The sequence below is a fragment of the Drosophila kikkawai genome, chromosome 3R (assembly GCF_030179895.1).
Source record: "Drosophila kikkawai strain 14028-0561.14 chromosome 3R, DkikHiC1v2, whole genome shotgun sequence".
Taxonomy (NCBI): domain Eukaryota; kingdom Metazoa; phylum Arthropoda; class Insecta; order Diptera; family Drosophilidae; genus Drosophila; species Drosophila kikkawai.
In genome coordinates, this window is record NC_091731.1 from 34,151,443 (window position 1) to 34,171,411 (window position 19,969).

At 41.3% G+C, this 19,969-nt stretch overlaps 1 protein-coding gene across 1 annotated transcript in view; it reads left to right on the forward strand.

Moving 5' to 3' along the window:
- Meltrin (meltrin) overlaps positions 1–19,399 on the forward strand; it is a 37,180-nt gene extending 17,781 nt beyond the window's left edge. The window contains exons 2-8 of the mRNA XM_017182645.3: positions 10,572–10,693; positions 11,458–11,661; positions 11,878–12,029; positions 12,743–13,073; positions 13,138–14,497; positions 14,568–14,697; positions 16,449–19,399. Coding sequence (XP_017038134.1) covers positions 10,572–10,693; positions 11,458–11,661; positions 11,878–12,029; positions 12,743–13,073; positions 13,138–14,497; positions 14,568–14,697; positions 16,449–18,219 — 4,070 coding nt within the window. The 3' untranslated portion in view covers positions 18,220–19,399. The remainder of the gene's footprint in view (positions 1–10,571; positions 10,694–11,457; positions 11,662–11,877; positions 12,030–12,742; positions 13,074–13,137; positions 14,498–14,567; positions 14,698–16,448) is intronic.
- The last annotated feature ends 570 nt before the right edge of the window (positions 19,400–19,969 follow it).

Here is a 19,969-nt window from a genome sequence, read left to right on the forward strand (position 1 = left end):
TTCCCTGAGAATTTTATTCTTTCTCCTTCCGTTTTTTTTTTTATGCAAACAATTCCCTGTTCCCAGAGCCTCAGGCAAAGGGAATTCCATGGAAGCGGGTGCGTTGTTCAAGGATCATTGACCACATAAAAATCCGTTATGGCCACAGGAGAAAAAAATAAAGGGAAACACCAAGCAATGCCAACCTTCTTGTCCCCATGCATTTTATTCCCTTTTTTGGCCCGGCCAGCAATCTGCAATTGCTTGCCAATGTTGGCAATCAGCAGAAGTAGCCAGCTTTTACTTTGGTGCGGGCCAAGTTCTCTTAAGAGAAGTATATATATATACATATACATATGTATGTGTAGAACCAAAGGGTCGGGTTGCCACAACTCCTACAATATAAAGAAGGAGGGACCAAGTGCAACTGCAGTCCAAAAATGGCCAGAACAATGTTTATGTTCACATTCTCTCTCCTCGCATTGTGCGTAAAGTTGCAGCTAAAAATGGCCAGAAGAGAGAAAAAGTTACAGCCAAAGAGGAAAAATACCCAACAGATGGGGAAATGCATGTAAAAGTGCAACAAAATTGTGACCACAAAAATAGTTTGATCAGAGAGGAGACTGTAATATGAATTTTCAGTCTAGAAATTACCACTTTGTTTATGTTTTTTGGTATAAATAGGTCAACATTTGACAATATAAATATTTTTTATATTTAATCTTGTAAAATTTGTAAGCATTTCAACGAAAATCTGGTTAAAAATCTAATAAATAAAAGAAAAATAAATAAACGAAAGTATCTACCAAAGAAAATCGTTATTAAACTTCTAACAAACTTTACCTGTATTAATTCAAAAAATAATTATCTTCCCATGTTTACTTCTTAGAAATAAACCCAACATAACTTATACTTGATCACGAAAATATTTACAATTTAATTGGTTTATTTATCTTAGATATATCTCAAATGTTTATAAGAAACCTTGTGGCAAGATTGCAAGGCATTGATTCAGCAAAAACCATCGATTATTACTAGAAATTTTGTGCTGAATGAGCTCAATGACTTCTCAATGTTTATTGGCTATAAATAGACCAAACAAATCTGAAAAGTTAATGGTCTATATCTGCTACACTTCAAGTGAGATGTTGCCAAAGACTTTTGAAAATGTTGCTGCAACTTGAAATTATAGCTAAAGGGTAGAGAACGGAGGGCTGTCATTCGGTTTGGCGCCAGCTGATATAAATCAAGCCGGCAGCTGGCCATTGTTGTTTGCATACAAACACTGCACAATATATATTGTGCACTGGTGAAACAGCTCAATTGAGATTTATTTCAGCAATCACTCTGTCAGTCAGTCGGTCAGCAACATCATCATCATGATTGGCGGGCGTCATTATGGTCGTAAAGCAGTCGGAGATTTTATTCATTGGATTTCCTATATACTCGCACTTCATCTACAGCTGGCGACAGCCATAGATGTTGTAAATCTCACAGATGCTTTATGAAAAGGCGATAAGGAATGATACAAAGAGAGACAAAGAGGTGTAACCAGGAAGCAAAGTGAGAATGAAGCAATTTACTATATAGAAAATATTCAATAATTAATTGCTTTTTATAACAAAGAAAAAACTAGGACCTAGTTTCTTGAAAGTAAACAACAGACTAACTCTCTTGTGATCCAGTTACAAAAAAGAATATATATGTCTGTTATAACTATCTTGTTTACATCACATTTTTATCTATACATTGAAAGCCATTCAAGAAGGTAAAGTACGTATCTTCAATGGATTTAGAGCTATCTATCCCCCCACTTTCAAAACAAACCATACAACTGTTGATTTAGTATCGTATTCCAATTACGGTAAAGCTAAGTTTCCACCGACTTGTTGACCTTTTTGTCCGTCTGCCGCCTTAAATGCCAACCATTTCTCTATGCACTTTTATGATTTAATGACGGTGCCAAGACCGGTAAATGATATCTGCGCAATTGCCAACAAGTTGCACTCCGTTATTATTATTATTATTATTTTTCCTTTTTTGGTGTTATCAGCGAGCCATACCTGCGTCAGGTTGTTGCCTTTTTTATGAGCCAGAGCTGTGGCATAAAACAACACGGTCCGATAATAAAGTTGACAATTTTAATGCCCAAGTAAACAGTGTCTGATGAGGGCGAGCTATACGGAGGGGTTGGATTTTAGAGATGGGTAAATAATCGAAATCCTTTGGCAAAGAAGGATTTGTGCAAGGAACCTATTGGTGGTACCTGGGTGCTGCTGATGAGAATCAACCACAGCGGGTGTGAAATTTAACGGATTAGCTAAAGGTGTCTGTCTACCTGAATTTGACGGCAGTCCTTACACTTGGCAAAGAAAAGAAAACTGGATTTTAGAAAAAGGACATTTGCCACCAAACATAATTTATCAACTTTGTTCAGCTTTTCCTGAGTGTACATATATCGATTCCCGTGTACACACTGCACTTGTGCCGCTGGGTTTTCCCCTAGATAATCTTGAGCAGGAACAGATGCCATGCTGGGCAAAGTCACAAAGGGAATTTTAAGCCATGGGTGGTCCCTCACCTTCGCAGACACTTGCCAAATCTGTCGAATTTAAAGAAGTGTTTGCCCCTGTGTATGCTAACTGCCGCCCTCCGGAGCTCAGGGTGTTAATTGCCCAGATCCTTGACCTTGGTCCAGCTAAAGCGTAGGAGGAAAAACGGGAAGGACAGAAGAATGGAGGTCCTTGTCATTGAAGTGCCTCCAATGAAATTCCCCGCCCGCTGTGCTGCACTCGAAATGTAAACGCTGAATCTTTGCTTTGTTTTACTCGCCGTTGCACATGGCCAGTGTTGACCTGGCCAGAAATGGTTCTGACCACCTGGCGTTCTATTGTCTGACCCTGTCAGATGGCAGGTGCAAGCCCCGGGACTCATGATCTTTATCAAAATCATAGAAAAGATGCCTCCATGATTTTGCACAATGCAGATTATTGCATTTATCAGAGTTTATTTATCCGGGGGAAGTTTTCCCGCTTGGCGGAAGGTTTTTCACATAAAAAAGGGAGGGTGCAACTGATTTACCTCAGTGATGTGCGGAAATAAATGCAATGATTGACAAGCGAAGCTAAGATGATGGCAGACTCAATGAAAACTGGGACAAAAGAGCTCAAAAATGTATGGTAAAAAAGGTAATGAATGAAGAGCATAAACTGCAAGGCATATTTCCTGTCTTTTATTCATTTAAAAACTCGAAATTAATAAAACCCATTCAGTAAACACTGTTATTATTTATAAGCACGTTCATGAAAAATTCTTAAACAATGTACTCTTTTGTTATACACAAATTATTAGGTCACAAACACGAAATTTAACAATAGAATACTCGTATTTATTGTATAAAATTTGGTTTAACAATTGGCACGTTTTAGCATATGAGTACATTCTTTTCGTTTAAACTTTTTAAATATTTAAAGTGTATTTAATTTCCGTTTGCTATAAAAGCCAATTGCTACTGAAATCAATTTCCTATTTGTTTCAATCAAGACAGACCCCTTAACCCACTAAACACCGAACGCAAGCAGCGGCACAGTGGCGTACATAGGAATAAGGTCACGTCTGCTTAGCGTGCATCTTCAGCGTTTTCTTTAGACACTGCAGCGGCCTGTCAGCAAGTACAGGAGTATTGATTTATATAAATTGCCGCTTTGAGAGCATAATTTATGCACAACGCCAGCCAAATCCTGTCAGCAATTAATTTCCACCAACTGAGGGGGAGACACAAGACAGGAAAAGTAAAAAATAAAAACAAACTGCATTGAAAGTGCAACAAAAATAAAGCAGACGGTCTGCGAGTGGAGCCTGGGGTCTTCGATATTATTTATAGAAAGTATATTCGGGAAAAGAGAGCTAACATTTCCTTTGTGCGCTCTTTTGATTTTCCATTCAGATGTCTTGGTATTTTATGGCAGATCAGTGTCCGTTTTATGGCCTTCTAATGAAGGGATCTTCTCCTTGAATAATGAAGTTGAAATCGTCTTTAACTGACAGGTGCCCAGTTGCTTCAACTGGACCTCACACAGTCTCAACAGAACGAAAGAAACTGAAAGTCATGGGGATGATTGGAAATAAAAAAGGGCTCCAACTTCAACTTCGCTTTGTTTAATTTGATCGGATACGAGATCTAGAGTTACCTGTCTGGCGCCTTCCTCTTTTTGTTTTCCCAAATCTGACAGCAGAGATGTGGAGATCGAGAAAAAGAGAATGGTGAATCCTTCTACAGGGAGAGAAAAATGAGGTTTACAAAGGAAAATAATTAAAAATTTAAGTTTAAGGCTTATGAAAAAATATTTAAAATTTTGTAAAGCTCTTAGCAAGTCTATAAAATCATTTTCAAAATATTTGGCATAAGCATTTCACTAAAAGAATGACATTTAGAAGTTTACTTAACACTTTAAAAATGTTCTTAAAAATTATAAGTATCTAACTTTTCTGTTTTCCCTCAAAAAGATCAACCTTTTCTTAAGAAAATACCTCATGTTCTCCTGAGAAATTAAAATAGATTTTAATTTTGTAAAATGTACTCTGAGCATACTTAATTTCCTCAAGTGCATATTCATCTACAGGCCAAGCCCACTTCTGCTCCGGCCGCTTGTCAGTTGCTCAAGTGCTTTTCACGCCCCGGAATAAAAAGCCGGCAATGGGATATGGAATAAAATGGGAATAAAACCAACTCGAACAAAGCGGCTTTTGTGGCCTGCCCTGGTCCCCCATCATCCATCAGGCAACCTCATCCTCATCCTCATTCTCATCCCCATCCTCATGCTTAAGTTCCATTCCCCGGACCTCCTTTGTCCTTTTCCCCGAGTCGCGGACTCAAGTTACAATTTGATTTCTGATTCCGTTTGGTCGTGTCTGCAGTTGCTTGTTTTCGTTTCGTTTGGTTTTTGGTTTTGGTTTCGTGCCCTGACCAAAGTTTTATTTTTACTCAAGTAGTTGGGGGAGTGTGTGGAGCCGAGGGCAGCTTATAAATAATTCAGCCGATGCCCTTACCATACTATACTCTTCTATATGCAAGCCCCAGGAGCAAGTAGCTGCAGGCCAAAAACCAAAAACAGATGCCTGAAGCTAGAATTGAACTCTGACAAGAGTCAACCATACATATGTGCACCAAGGAAAAATTATAATAAAATATTAAGTTATGTCTTAAAAATAAAAATTAAAGAAAGTACAAATATTTAACCAAAAAAAAATTTTTTCTGGTGATAAATAATCTCTCTAAATTAATTTATTTATTTTGAAAATTTTCTTGTAGTTGTTATAATACCTATTTAATTTTTTCCAAGTGCATTTATAATATATACAAAATATGCAAAGGAAGCCTGCTTCTCGGCCATGTCTCGCTGGGATTCTCACCTGCACTGAAATCCATCAGGTGAGACGTGAGCCACATGCAAAGGTTAATGCTATATTAGAATCTCCTGAGAAGTTAAAGCTAAATTAAATTGATTCTTAGTGATTGTCTTACTTAGGAAATATATACAAACTCTTGGAGTTTCCAAAGATTTTCACCCTGAAGAACCCTGACTCACCGATGCTTATCTCCCGTTCCAGAGCTTTGAGCTGCACTTGCGCAGTTTTATCTTACTTTAACCCAGATTTAGGCAATGTTCGTGTCTGGATTTTGGATTGCGTGGCTTGTTGCATTTGTTGACTGGGCACAGAATTTGCGGCCTTTTTGTCAGGTGAAAATTAAGGTGAAAGGCGGTTTTTGCCAGCTACTGTTTGGTGTTCAGTGCGGAATAGAGAGATTTACTTTCGGATTTGCCTCATTTGGTAGATGGGTGGATAAGCGATGATTTGTATTCATAAAGAGCTGCTTTAGATGGTTAGCTGAAGATATACCATACTTAATGTGTTGAAAGTTTAAAACTTTTCGGTGAGGTATAAGATGATTTTATGCTTTACTTAACTACACTCCTGGGAATACATGTATCTTGGTGTTGAGATAAGAAACAAATTCAATTTTAGGCTGAATTTTATTGCTATTTTTATGACTATTAAATCGATTTTCTGGTTGATTTATAAGGAACAAATATATGTCTGTAGAGCAAAGTCTTGTTAAGAAAACAAGAATGTTTCCTGATTTAAAATATATATTTTTATGACATTTTTAAACAATTTAAAGGCTTATAAACTAAGCATATAATAGCAATGCTTGCTTTATAGTTCCTTTACCCATAAACATGTCTATACAATCCATATAAATTATTTGAATTTCCTTTTAAAAGTTTTCTTTAAATACTCTTCCATTAAGGCCTGGGCAAACTGTTTTCAATTTAGAACCCCTCTCTCTTTAAAAAACCCAAACAATTTAATTAAATTGTGACGAGTGTGTGTGTGTGTGTAGGCTTGTGGTGTCGTCTTGGCTTCAATTGAGTTTGGCTTTTGTTTTGTCGGAGGGGGTTTGTTTTGAATTTCTCCAACATTTAATTTCGTTTGCGCGCAACAACCAAAAAAACAATTGAATATTTTTTTATTATTCAATTATACTCAAGCGGAGGCAGTAAATGCATTTTTGGTGGGGGCACAGAGGAAAGACCTACGTATGCATTTCCAATTTGTATTCTACTGCAGTGCCAGGCCCCAAAAAAAAATTGAAAGCCAAGTTCCAGGCCCAAAACCGACTCCAAATCCATATCCCCAATCGACGTCATCGTCTCCTCGCCTTGTTTATCAAGTAGGCGGAGGCACACAGGCAGTTCGGTTCGATTCGGTTCGATTGGATTCGATTTTCGATTTGGTAGAGGAATGCATTTCCCATTTTCCTTTACCAAAATGTGTAGGGAAAACTCCGCCCTTCAAGCAGCACTAATCTGTTTATGGCAGCGAGATTCTATTAATATTTTTCCTTTCGGGGGCCCCGTTAAAGTGTTGGAAGTTTTATGATCAGAGCCCAGTGGAAACTTTGCCCAAATTGACTTTGGCATATCGCTCGGTCATAATTTAAAATATTTAAATGCTTCTGGCTATGATTGAAGAATGCAATCACCCGACGGCCACTTGAGAAGGTTTCACATTTTTCATCATTCAAATGGATGGATTTTCTGTCCCCCATTCTATTTCCATTTCAATGTGAAGTTCATTGTAAAGTACAATATATATCCATTGGTTTCATTTGGCGGGACTGAAATTCATATTTTAATGGCAGGCCAGCAGTTATTAATAAATTTTGTATTGCCTCCGTTGATTGTTATATGGAAATGGTTTCATCCAGCGAGGGTGGAAGAGGGAAGATTCTATTTATTAGCTAAGGGAGACCCCTTGGTGTGTGACAAGTGACAAATGCAGAGAAGATATAAAATTAAATGTGTGAGCCGAAATCAAAATCAGTTTGAAGCCTGCGGGTCTCTCTTTTTCTTTGTATTTTGCCAGCAGCCCCCCCGTTGAAGATTCAAACAAACAAACCCCGTGGGCAAGTCCAAACAAACAGTGTTTATGGCACCCATACCGGCACATCCTTGCAAGCATCCACTTCATCATCGTCATCATCAGCATCGACATATGGGAACATCAAAGTACGCGACGACATCAGTTCGTCAAAAAAGATGAGACGCGCGGCTTCGGGTTCTAATTTGTTCCTTATTGCAGTCTGCAGAATCTATCATCACTTCATGACCCGCGCGGTGATGGACAGACAGACGACCCCGTTTACCCTCGATTCGGAAATCCTACCATATGTTTGCCTCAGGCTCAAGACGCCGACTTGACTCGGTTTCAGCCTGCGATAATTTCCCCTTTTGTTGGAAAATGCAGTGGGAAAAATATCTTATAAATTTGCAGGCCAAAGGAATTTATAGAATATGGTATGATAACTAGACAAATTCTCTTTGTTGCTTAAAATTCCCAAATGGTTTAAGCAAACATTTTTATAATAAGTAAGCTCTCTCCTAAAAGATCTCTCTTTTATCAGGAAAGAAAATATTCCTGAAAACGTATTCCTCTATTTATTTAGAAAAAGGTAACCTATAATTTTGTTTAATCTAATGATTTTTTGATTTTTTTTTTCTCAGTGTCATATGCGATAATTTCCCGTTGTCTAGCGTTATCTACGTGTGGGTGCTTGTGTTATGTTCTAGTTTTAATGAGTTTCCACTCGACGGAGTATTTCAGGACAATAGTCCTTGAGGCGCCTGCTGGCGCCAGTTGCCCAACAATCTGTTGTGTCCTGGATTCTCGGATTGCCTGCAGACATGCATCCTTGTGCATCTTTTATCGCTGTTTTTGCAGCTGCTTATCAGCCGGGAAATTCGACACCTACTTGGCAGATTCGTGTTTACAACTTGAGGTTCTTTCTTGAAATAAAGTTCCACACATGAGAGGGAAAAACTTATTGAAGCATGGAAAGAGGCCTGACCCCTGGACTGGCAGAGCAACTCATTAGTCATTTCAGCCAATCAATCACTCAAGTTTGCTTTGGGTTAATTGTTTTCCGTAAACAATAAGCCAGAAATACCACGACCAAGCCCCCTTTCGCACATGGAGATAGGAGTCCAACAGATGGGAGAAGGAAAATTTGGGTCGATGGGAATTTTCATTAGTTCGAGACAGTCATTAGCTCGATTTTATGATGTCTCACCCATTAAGTAGTTTTTCCCCCATTCACACCCCCCATTTTCTCTTGGTCTTGGAATTTCTTTTAATTTCCAATTTTGCGTGAAAAACCCCAAAGTAAACAAATCAACCAGCCAGGCGTAAATAAGTGTGTGCAAAAACACAAGATTGTTTATTTTTCGTATATTAAATAAATCCATCAATCTTAGTTGCCGAATTAGTACTGATACCTTTATAGTTTTATGGAAAGAATGGTGGCAAAAGTATAGCCCACCTTGTTCTATATATTTTATTGCACGTGATCCATCAATTAGCTATATATAGAAAGGTTGGAATTAATGCCCCTACATTTTAGGCTTTCACTTTGGTTCTTTTCTTCCAAATAAAGCCCCTTGTTATTATGTTATTTATAATCTACACGTGTTAGTCACCTAATAAATGGGTTAAAGGCAATACGTATTTGGCTTTCAAGTTGGAAATTTAAGTAATAAATTATTAATAATTTAATATTCCACTCTTTCGCTCTTTCGTTGATCAAAATGGAGAATAAACCAGGTCGATAAATCGCCTGAGGCTTTCCGGAAAGACTTCAGTTCCTTGCTGTTTTCGCAAAAGAAGTCAAAAAGCCTCCTTTATTCCCAAAGAGACAGCTGCAAGCAAGAAGGAGAAATCCGCTTTACAACAAAGCAAAGAAAAAATAAAAAATATAAATAAAAAAAACATATTTTTATATATAAACACGCTCTCTCTCTGAACAACTTGGCGGCCTCTTCATGATTTTGCGTTAAACGGCGGGTGTGGTACAAAAATAAATACAACAGAATCTTGTGTTTTTTTTATACTCTTTTAGCATTTTGTGACGCGTTGCGTCGTGTAAAACAAAAAGCCCTGACGCGTGTGACATTTGGCGCTGGAGAGTGACTTTTGAGCAAGAGTTTCTCGGTCGCAAAAAGGGGAGAAGCTGGAAAACTGAAATGCTTTTTCGAGGGAGAAAAACAGAGGGAGTTACTGGGGGGCTGCTCGGGTTTATTGTTTTCTCGTGTTGGCCGCAGGAGTGGAGTGATTGTGCCTCCGGGGTCTGCGTGTCCACTTTTCAACTTGTACATACAAACAGTTGGGGTTAAGATAATAGGTCCGAAACCTTGACTTTAATATAGTAAAAACGTTTGAGAAAAGTTACTGTAAACTTATATTATTTAAAATTACAAATATAATTTTGGAATATTTTTAACGAAAGTATTACTTATCGATGGAGTTTTAAAAACATTAATTTGAGGCTCAAAAGTATGCTACAAAATTTTCAATATTTTGTTTTGAATTAATTATATAGTTTAATTATCTAATTATCCCTTTAGATAATATATTTTGATTAATTCCTTATAAAATATTTTAAATATTACATTTTAAAGACCTATTTGAATGACCCCATCTGTATCCTTGCCCTGCATGCAAGTGCGAAACGCAGCTGTATCTGCGAGATACTGAGACCTGCCAGGGTTGTCAGACATCTGGGCCGTCTGGCGGGTCGCATTAATTAGACGTGTTTTGTGCGAGATGTGCTTGTCCAAAAGTCTGGCCCCGTATCTATACGATATTATTTATGAACCTGCTAATTTTAGCCCTGCCCCTGGCCTGAAAAGGCTCCTATTGGTCCTCAGCGAGACTGAGTATGAGTGATGCTGCTTCTAGCCTTATCAGAGTATCTCAACAGGCCCGGCAACATGTTAGGTGATTATCAGAGAAGCAGAAACATTCACTTTGCCTTAATTTCGGGCTCAAGTTGTCGGCAATTTGGATGCCTGGCGGCGTTGACTTTAAGCCTATTAGACACACCGCCACAGCACCGCAACAAAAGCTTTGTTCAGCGGGGGAATCTACATAGGTGCGGCGACCCATTGCCTTGTACCGCAAAGTATTTTGTAATTAACAGCATTTACAACACCTTAATGAATGTCTCCTTGTTTCCTCTCCTCCCGTTGCAGCACACACCGTTACTGCTAAGCATTCTCCTGCCCTCGACGAGTTCTCAACTCACACTGTGATACGTCCCCAGGTGCAACATGGACGCACCAAGCGCAGCCTGCCAACCACTCTGGACGCCACCGTAAGTAGATAAGGAAAATATTTAATTATTTGGGATTAATTATAGGCATACTTCGGGAAATTTATGAAAAAGCTGTTCTTGGTAAAGATTTCAGTATTTTAATTAGGAAATTTGGCAAGAAAGTCTCGCCCGTTACCGCTGTTCAAGAAGATATTTATGGGGTCGAAAATGACCCCTTCACTGCTTTCCAAGCTTCTGACTTAAATTATAAAACCGTGTAAGGGTATAACAAAATTACAAATACAGCTTAATTTACCTTAAACCACAAACAAGCTGGCATTATCCATAAATCATGTAAATGTAATTTCTGCAATAGTTGGCCATAAATTTGCCATGTTATTTCACACATTTATGCTGCTGTAGATAATGAGTAAAGCCCCCACTTAAAATTCGTTACAAAATTACTCAGATATTTGGAACATTTTCAACAATTTTCACCCCCACAGGACGGTAAGGTAATTAAAATTAACCCGAAAATAAAGTCACGAAAAATTGCGCGAAATTCGTTGCATGCCACGGGGGCGCTGACAAAAAGCCAAGCCCCCTTTTAATTAGTTCCAACAAGCATCCACCCCACAAAAACACACATGTACATGTGAGGGGTGGGATTTGGGGTGGAATGCCAGTTAACCCCTGCGGCCAGCAGGACATTACACATTCGCACCTCGACTCGCCCACAATTTGCATGCGAAAATGAAATAAAATTGGGACTGAAAATGGCTTAATCCCCCGTTAACGCTATCTCTGGCTTTGCTCTTTTCCAGGACGGCCTTCACACGCCGCACATCAGCCTGAGCTACACCCATGAGGGCAGGCGAGTGACCATCGACCTGCAGCGAAATGATCGCCTGCTGCCGGAGCACCACTTCCTGCGCTATCAGAACTCGAGCAGAGCGGCTACTGGGGGTAAAGGCGGCGACGTTGTCCGCAACTTTACCAAGACTGAGGTTGATTTATGCCACTATCAGGTACGTTACAAGAGTCCTTTAAAGCACAGAGAAAAAAAGTAAATACTTAAGGATAACTTACAAATTATTTATTATTACAACAACTAAATTTAAAGCTTTTTTAAACAAATAAATATTTTTAAAATGTTATATTTGATTGTAAAGTTTATTTGAAATTTTCCTTACATTTTTTTCGTGTTATAATTTCTATTTCCATTTGGTTAACTTTCCCTCCAGGGACACATTCGTGGCCAACCGGACTCTGTGGTGGCCCTCTCCACCTGCGATGGTGCCTTGGATGGCATCGTCTTCGATGGACAGCACACCTACTTTATCCATCCCCATGTGGACAGCACGGGGCGACTGCAGGATGACCACTATCTGTTCAGGTGAGTTGCAGGTTTATTTTTTTTTTAGCAACTTAAATTGGTTTAGCAGAAGTGTGCAAAAGGTAGAAGAGGATAGGGCCCAGGGTATATTAATTACTGGGCTAATTTTGTTAGCTTTAGAGTGGCAGTTTAAGCATAAGTAACAAGACTTTAAACCTTTGTAATCTTACTAAACGATTATAAAGGTGCAAGTTAAAACAGAGGTAGGAAATTTATTTATATATATATTATAACAAAAGTTATAAGCTATTTCTTTAATAATCAAATTTAGTCTCAAGGTCTTAAAGTTATTAAAAATATTCCCTAATTGAATTTGCATTTCTTTACATCGATCTATACGTAATATATCCCATTTATATATCTTACCACCGCTTATCTAATCGCGTTTTTTCACCCTAAAAAAAGTATATATATTCTTTGCTCACTTGTCATAAATGTTTGCGGTTGATAGCCGCACGGGGGTCAGTTTTGGCTAGCCAAATGTTTACCTATTTGCAGGCCATAAATATTTGCCTTTTGTTTCGGAAATATTTGCCCAAGGCCCGAAACCAAACCCGTAGCCAAACCAGAACCAGAACGAGACCCAAAAACCCATAACCAAAATGCTCTCATTCATTATGTTTATGTGGTGCCAGCGCCACTTCCGTTATTAATTCCTTTTGTGGGCCACGGAAATATCAAATTACCTTCGATTTGTTCTTGTTTTTTTACAGACAGGCGGACATGGTCCCAACGAATGCCACCTGTGGCTACGAAAGCCATAATCATGACCAGAATGAAGAAGCGGCGGTAACCAATGGAATTGGGGAGAGTCCTTTACTGCCACACCGCCTGGATGGCGGTGAATTCCAACGCAACCTGCTCCGGAAGCGGCGCCAGGCAGACGACAGCAGTCAACTGATCCGGGGTCCGTACAATGCCAACAAATACTCCAGCTATGTGGAGTTGGTCATCGTGGTGGACAACAAGGTGTACAAGCACTTCCAGGAGAGCGCCAAGAAGGTGCACCAGCACTGCAAGAATCTGGCTAATATTATAAATTCGGTAAGATTTTCCATTAAAAGGATCCCCCAAGATCAAGGCTTATTTCCTTTACTTCCTCCTCAAGCTCTACGTTCCCCTTAACATCTTTGTGGCTCTGGTGGGGGTGGTTATATGGAACGAATCGAACGAGATAGAGTTCTCCAGCGATGGCGATGTAACCCTGCGCAACTTCCTCAACTACCGAAGCACCAAACTGGTGGTGGATCATCCCAACGACAATGCCCAGCTGCTGACCAAAGAAACCTTTGCCGGCGGCGTCGTAGGCAAGGCTCTAAAGGGTCCCATTTGCACATACGAGTACTCCGGCGGCGTGAGCATGCAACACAGTCCCAACACTGCCATGGTGGCCACTACGATGGCTCACGAGATGGGTCATAACTTTGGCATGGAGCACGATTCCCCCGACTGCAACTGTCCAGACGAAAAGTGTGTGATGGCTGCCTCGAGTACCTCGGTGGTGCCTGTAAGCTGGAGCAGCTGCAGCATTGACCAGCTCACGATAGCCTTCTCGCGCGGCATGAACTACTGTTTGAGGAACAAGCCGGAGAGGCTCTTCGAGTCCCCCACCTGCGGCAATGGCTTCGTGGAGCCCGGGGAGCAGTGCGACTGCGGGTTGCCCAAACACTGCACGAATGCCTGCTGCAATGCCGAGACCTGCATGCTGCACTCCAATGCCTCCTGTGCCACTGGAGAGTGCTGTGATTTGGCCACCTGCCGTCCCAAAATGGCGGGCAGTGCCTGCCGAGAGGCGGAGAACGAATGCGATTTGCCGGAATACTGCACCGGAGAGTCTGAGTACTGTCCATCGGATGTGTTCCGCCGCGACACGGAGCCCTGCGATGGGGGTCAGGCCTACTGTTATCATGGCAATTGCCGCTCCCACTCGAATCAGTGCCGAACTCTGTGGGGACCCACTGGGGACAACTCGGAGCATTGCTATGACAAGAACACCCTTGGCTCAAGGCTGGGCAACTGTGGCTATAATCGATTGAACAAGACCTATGTGAGCTGCCCTGCGGAGCATGTCAACTGTGGCATGCTGCACTGCATCCACTTGAACGAACGCCTGGAATTTGGTATGGAATCGGCGGCTGTGCTCTCCCATTCCTACATCAGTCACGACCGCAAGATTGTGGCCTGTCGCACGGCCCTGGTGGACCTGGGACTGCAGACCACCGATCCTGGCCTGGCGCCGAATGGAGCCAAGTGCGGCGACGACAAGATGTGCGTGGACCAGCGCTGCCTGCCAGTGGCTACGGTGCGCCAGAAGGGCATGGGTACGCCCTGTCCAGAGGATTGCAATGGGAATGGCATATGCAACAGTCGCGGGCATTGCCACTGCGATGTAGGATTCGGCGGCGAGTCGTGCTCCAGAGCGGGATCTGGAGGCTCCCCAGACAGTGGACCAGCCACGGATCCAAATGGTAAGCAAAGGGTTTTTCTTAAGATTAATTTGATTGAAACAACCTTGATTTCTCTTCGATTTTCTACTAGGCTCCGTTGGTCTCAAGCGATTCTTGTACGTGCTCTTCTTCTTCGTCCTGCCCGTGGTGTTAATCTGTTGGTTCCTCTTCAACTGCTACAAGAAGGGCTTGTTTGAACGCGGAAAACTGGCGGATAATATGTATGTATCGACATCCTCCTTCAGCAGCAGCAGCGGCTCGAAGGGGAGCAGCAACAGCAGCCCCGACAGCAGCAGCAGCCTCACTACCCCACTAGCATCCACCCTGCCACCTAATGCACCACCCAACACCTCACCCACTAAAACTGTCCCGGTTACGGTTCCGGCTCCGGCCACCATTACTAACATACACTCTACCCTGCCGCGCCACAAGTCCAACCCAGATGCAGTGCATCATGTCCACATTCAGCCGCCCAGCGTGCCCAAGAGCAAGAGCAGTCACGAGGTGAGGCGCAAGCTCTCCGCCATAACCACGCAAGTGGTGGACCTTCGTGGCTTGTGCTCCAGCTCTTCAAGCTCATCCACCTCAAAGAACAACAACACCGAGTCACTAAACAACAACAACAACAGCACACTGAGCGTGCGGCGCAAGCTGGACATAACGGCTCCACGGCTGCATGCCACCACGAATCCACTGGCCCTCACCGAGGGCGCCCAGTTCATACAGAGCGACCCCGCGAGGTGTGCCACCAACCAAACTAATACACAAACATAACCACAAAAGCTACAGTGAACGCTGCCTTAAACTGCCCCACAATACTCTGCATGATACTAAGCTTGGCCACTGGCTTTTTTCTATCCTTGCAGGGTTTTTATATATTTTGAGGAATTTTAATGAGCCTTAGATTTTATTTTATAGAATAGCAAACATTTAATGAGATATTAAGGGAACTTGATATATTCTTTGAAATTATTTTCAGAATATATTAAAAAACGTTCGTTTATGATATTAAAAACGATAGTTTTGTGGGTTTCAAGCGGACAAAACGCCTGTTTCAGGCTCTTAAACGATAATAACGATACTCGTTCGCTATTCTTCAGTTTGCGCGTCAGATTTTTAACATTTAGCGATACTATTTAATATTTTTAGCGGATATTTTTCGAATTCATTCTCACTAAGTCCGTTTTTTTGTCTGCTAGGTATTACATTGATTTTATCTAAATTATTTAAAATGATTATAAATTCAAGCTGAAATATATATATTTAGTTTTTTACAAAACGAAAAAGATTGTGGTAACTAAAAATCTCCAAAAGCTCAAGGATAATTATTTACATAGTTAAAATTACAAAAATATCTAGAAAAGGAACTATAATGATTTTTGAAAAAGGGGTTTGTAAATTTGTAAGGTATACAATTTTTAAAGTCTTCCTACTTATAAAACTTTTGTATTTAAGAATTTACTCAATTCAAACCTTTTTAATCTAGAGAGAGATAACAAGTTACTCAATCCAAACCTTTTTAGTCAAGAGAGAGATAACAAGTTAGGTACCAAAATTCAGGAATAATACCTGCAAGGATATTCCCCCAATTTCGTTGTTTCCGATTACAACTTTTTTTTCATTCCTAACCCAAGATACCCTTTTTTGCATGTTTTAAACAACCATAATAAACCCCACCAACTTTTTACTAACTCAGCCTTAATTTGTGTTTTGTTTCCTAGTTGTATAAGATCCTTGTTTTATGTGTTGTGCTTTCAATAAATGTTTACTGTTTTAATTGCTTATGGGTGTTGGCTTTATGTTTGTATTTGTCTTGCTATTTTGGAATGTTTCTTTACTATCGCCTAGCACTGGTTTTGGTTTTATGCACGATTACACTATCCTTGGTATGTTACACGAACTAGCACTTTAAACTTTCCCTCTTCATTCCCTTTGCTTCCCAACTAATCTCATTAATTCCATGTCCTTGCAGCTCGAAACCCTCGGGAGGCAGCAAAGTCATCACCACGCGTACCAATCAAAATGGCAGTGGTCCACCTCCCGGAAATGGAGGACTACTCAAGTCCACGCCCAGCAGCACCGATGACATGGATGCCGCCCTGCTGAAACAGCCCACTAGTGATGCAGTGGGTCCTGCGGGACTGTTTGGAAAATTCGAGGGCTTCACCCTGCGTCCGCTGAATGATGCCACCTCACCGGGCAGCAATTACAGCGGTCCGAATGTGGCCTTTGTGCAGCCCACAGTGCAGCAGGATACAGGACCACAACGAATGGCACCACCACCTCCAGCAGGAGCAGTCAAGTCAGGTGCAGTGCCAGTTCATGCGCCCAAGCCAGAGGCCACCTGGGTCAGGCCGGCGCCAGCCCTGCCACCCCCAAATCCTGGCTCCACGGCGCGACCCATTATCTCGCCACCCACCTTGGATTCGAGCACATTAACCATGGTGCCGCTCAAGGGCAGTGCAGACGAGGATCTTTCGCCTACGCGATCCGCGCCAGCTCCGCCAGTACCCCTGCATATGGATCCCAAGCTGAATGTCAAGAGGGACGGCACCATCCGACGCTTTGCCTCGTTCCTCAAGAAGGAGGAGAAGCCGCCGCTGAAGGAGAAGACCTACATTGATCGGGAGAGGCTGCGCACCCTGGAGATATCCGCCCCGATGCCCGTGCCCGCTGCACCCCAAACGGAGTCCTCCAACTCCGATTCGGAGACCACGCCACGCGAAGAGGAGACCCAGAATCTAGTGAAGCGCGCCCAGTCCATGCGATCGCCCACGAAAAAGACGCCACTCCAAAGCTTTGGCTCTATGCGTTCGCCACCGGGATTACCGCGTCCCAAAAGCGGTCAGGTGAACAGCAGTGGCACCTCCAGACCCAAGTCGCCACCACCAAGACCGCCACCGGTAACGATCAAGAAAACCAATTCCATTGGATCCACGGGCTACCAGAGACCGGTGTCCACGGCCCAGAGATCCGTGGAGAATACCTACGACGACTGCGAGTTTGTGGAGGAGGAGGTTCGGGCCTCCAACGATGATATATACTCCGTGATTGATGAGATTCCGCCGGCGGCCCAGACCCTCAAGCGGAGCGATCTGGTGGCCAATCGGGCGAGCAATGGCAGCGACATGGGATTACTCAACGAGATAGTTAACGAGCTGGAGAAGATCAATGGAGATTCCATATATTCGGGGAAACCAGTAGCCACAGGAGTTGCAGCTCCAGCTGATCCCCCAAAGAGTCCCCAACGACCGGCGCCACCCAAGCCGGCGAGCAGTGTCCTGGAGGAAAAAGCAGCCGCTGCTACCACATATCATCGCCCGCCGCCAGTCAATGCACCGGTGGCTCGGGTCAAGCCCACACTGGCGGAGAAAACACAGCCTCCGAGTATGTCCAGCTTCAAGCCGCCGGCAGGAACCGGTGGAACCATCCAGCCAGCGCCAACTGTTGTCCAGGACAAGCGGAGCAGCAGCGGCAGCGTTAACGGAGTAGCCTCCCGACCCAAGTCGTTTCTGAAAAGCACAGCGAAAACACTGCCCAATGGTACGGCGGGAGCGGCGGCCACGACTGCACCCTCGGCCACCATACAAAAACCGAAGCCGCTCTCGGCCAAGCCATCGTTCAGCGGCGGAGGAGGAGTCCTGGGCAAGCGGACAACGCCGCCCACAGTAAAGACGGTAACGGCAACGCCGCCAAAGTCCAATATAGCATCGCTGACACAGCGATTCGAGCAGAGCAAGTAGACTAAGGAAAAGACCGAGGAAGGGGGGGAAGAAGGGATAAGGAGCTAGACCAAGGGCATGGGCAGGAAATGTAGATTGGATGAGAAAGGAAGAGAAGATTCTTTTCCTCAACTGAAATTATTACTATTTTATTTATTATTCCAAATTTATATACTTATTTGACACCATTTATTTTATATTTTATTTTGAATTATTTTAAATTGTACATGAAATAGCTTAAAATCCACAAATTTATTAATTTTTAAATCCTTAAAAATTTGGCCTGCGGCCTAAAAAAACATGTTTTTTATTCTTTCCTCAAAATTAATATATTTATATTTATTTTTTAGTTTAACAAAGGACAACATATTTGTATGTATATACGCTTAGTAATACTCTTAATTTAAGACTTAAAATATAATTAAAATTAACCAGAAATCTTTATTTTTAAATTTATTATTTGTAAACAAAAACATTCACTATGTTTAAATAAGAGGTTCTAATATGAAAAGGCTTTAAAAAACCTTCTTGAAATGAATTTTAATTTAATTTCTTTAAAACAAAATTAATTTCTAGCCACATTGTGATTTTAGGCCCATGTCCTTGGCTTTGCTCCGCTCCATTTCGACTTTTGAGTTAGTTTTTAGTTAATATAACGATCAAAAAAATTTAATTTTGGCACTGACTATGCCTGAGACTACGACTGCGTCGTCCCTGATATTCATTCCTTTACCGATCGATGTGTCCCACTAGTTAGACGTTAAGGCTTTGCTTAACCCCTGTGCTAAGTATGAATGTATCTCAATTTGTTAATCTTAGAGCGCATTTTAATTTAGAGCCTAGCGTTAGCCGAGTATTTTATATGTGTATCTATAATCCTGTATCTATTACTCCGACAGTAGTCCATGTATTTATGTATATGCAATATGCTTTTGTAAATAAAAACCAAAGATGTTCAATTGTCACAGCAAATGCGCCGCCCCTCTCGAGGCAATCAATTATAAAGTGTTGTACAGCTGGGATATTGATGATTTATGAATAAAAATAGTACGAGAATTCGATGCATTAGCGAAATCAATTTTAAATGTCTAAATGTTGCAAAGAAAAACTACGTTGTATGCCCCTAAATATTTAAGAACGATATCGAAATGTGTATAGAGCCCAAGTTATGTTAATGAAATATAAGTTTAACTAAATTCAAGGAGAGTGTGTTTCGTATTTGTGGGGGGAAAATTATATTTGGGGAGAATAAAGTTTAAAAAACATTTTTTAACAAAAAGTTTATAATTAAAAGTACACATACATTTTGGTTTTTGGGGGAAAAAATTAGTAATTTTTGTGGGGAAAGTAGATTTAAACAAGAAAGAAAGCTAACTTTGGCCAGCCAAAGTTTGTATACCCTTGCAGGTAACAATTAAAATATATCATAACTAAGCCAATAATGGATTAATTTCGATTCGGAAAGCAGTTTTGTGTTAGTTTTTATTAATTTAAAAAAACTGCATACCAAATTTAAAATTTTAAGAAATCAAAATTTTTGGCCATTTTTGCTAATTTTAATGATGTTACCCCTTATAAAATTTCGCAAAAATGGCCAAAAAATAGATTTCATCCGTACATGTCTAGAAAGATTCCCCTGTTCATGCTGATCAAGAATATATATGGTTTATAGGGTCGGAAACGTCTCCTTCACTGCGTTGCAAACTTCTGACTGAAATTATAATAGCCTGCAATGGTATAATACATATAATACAATAAATATAGTTCAAAT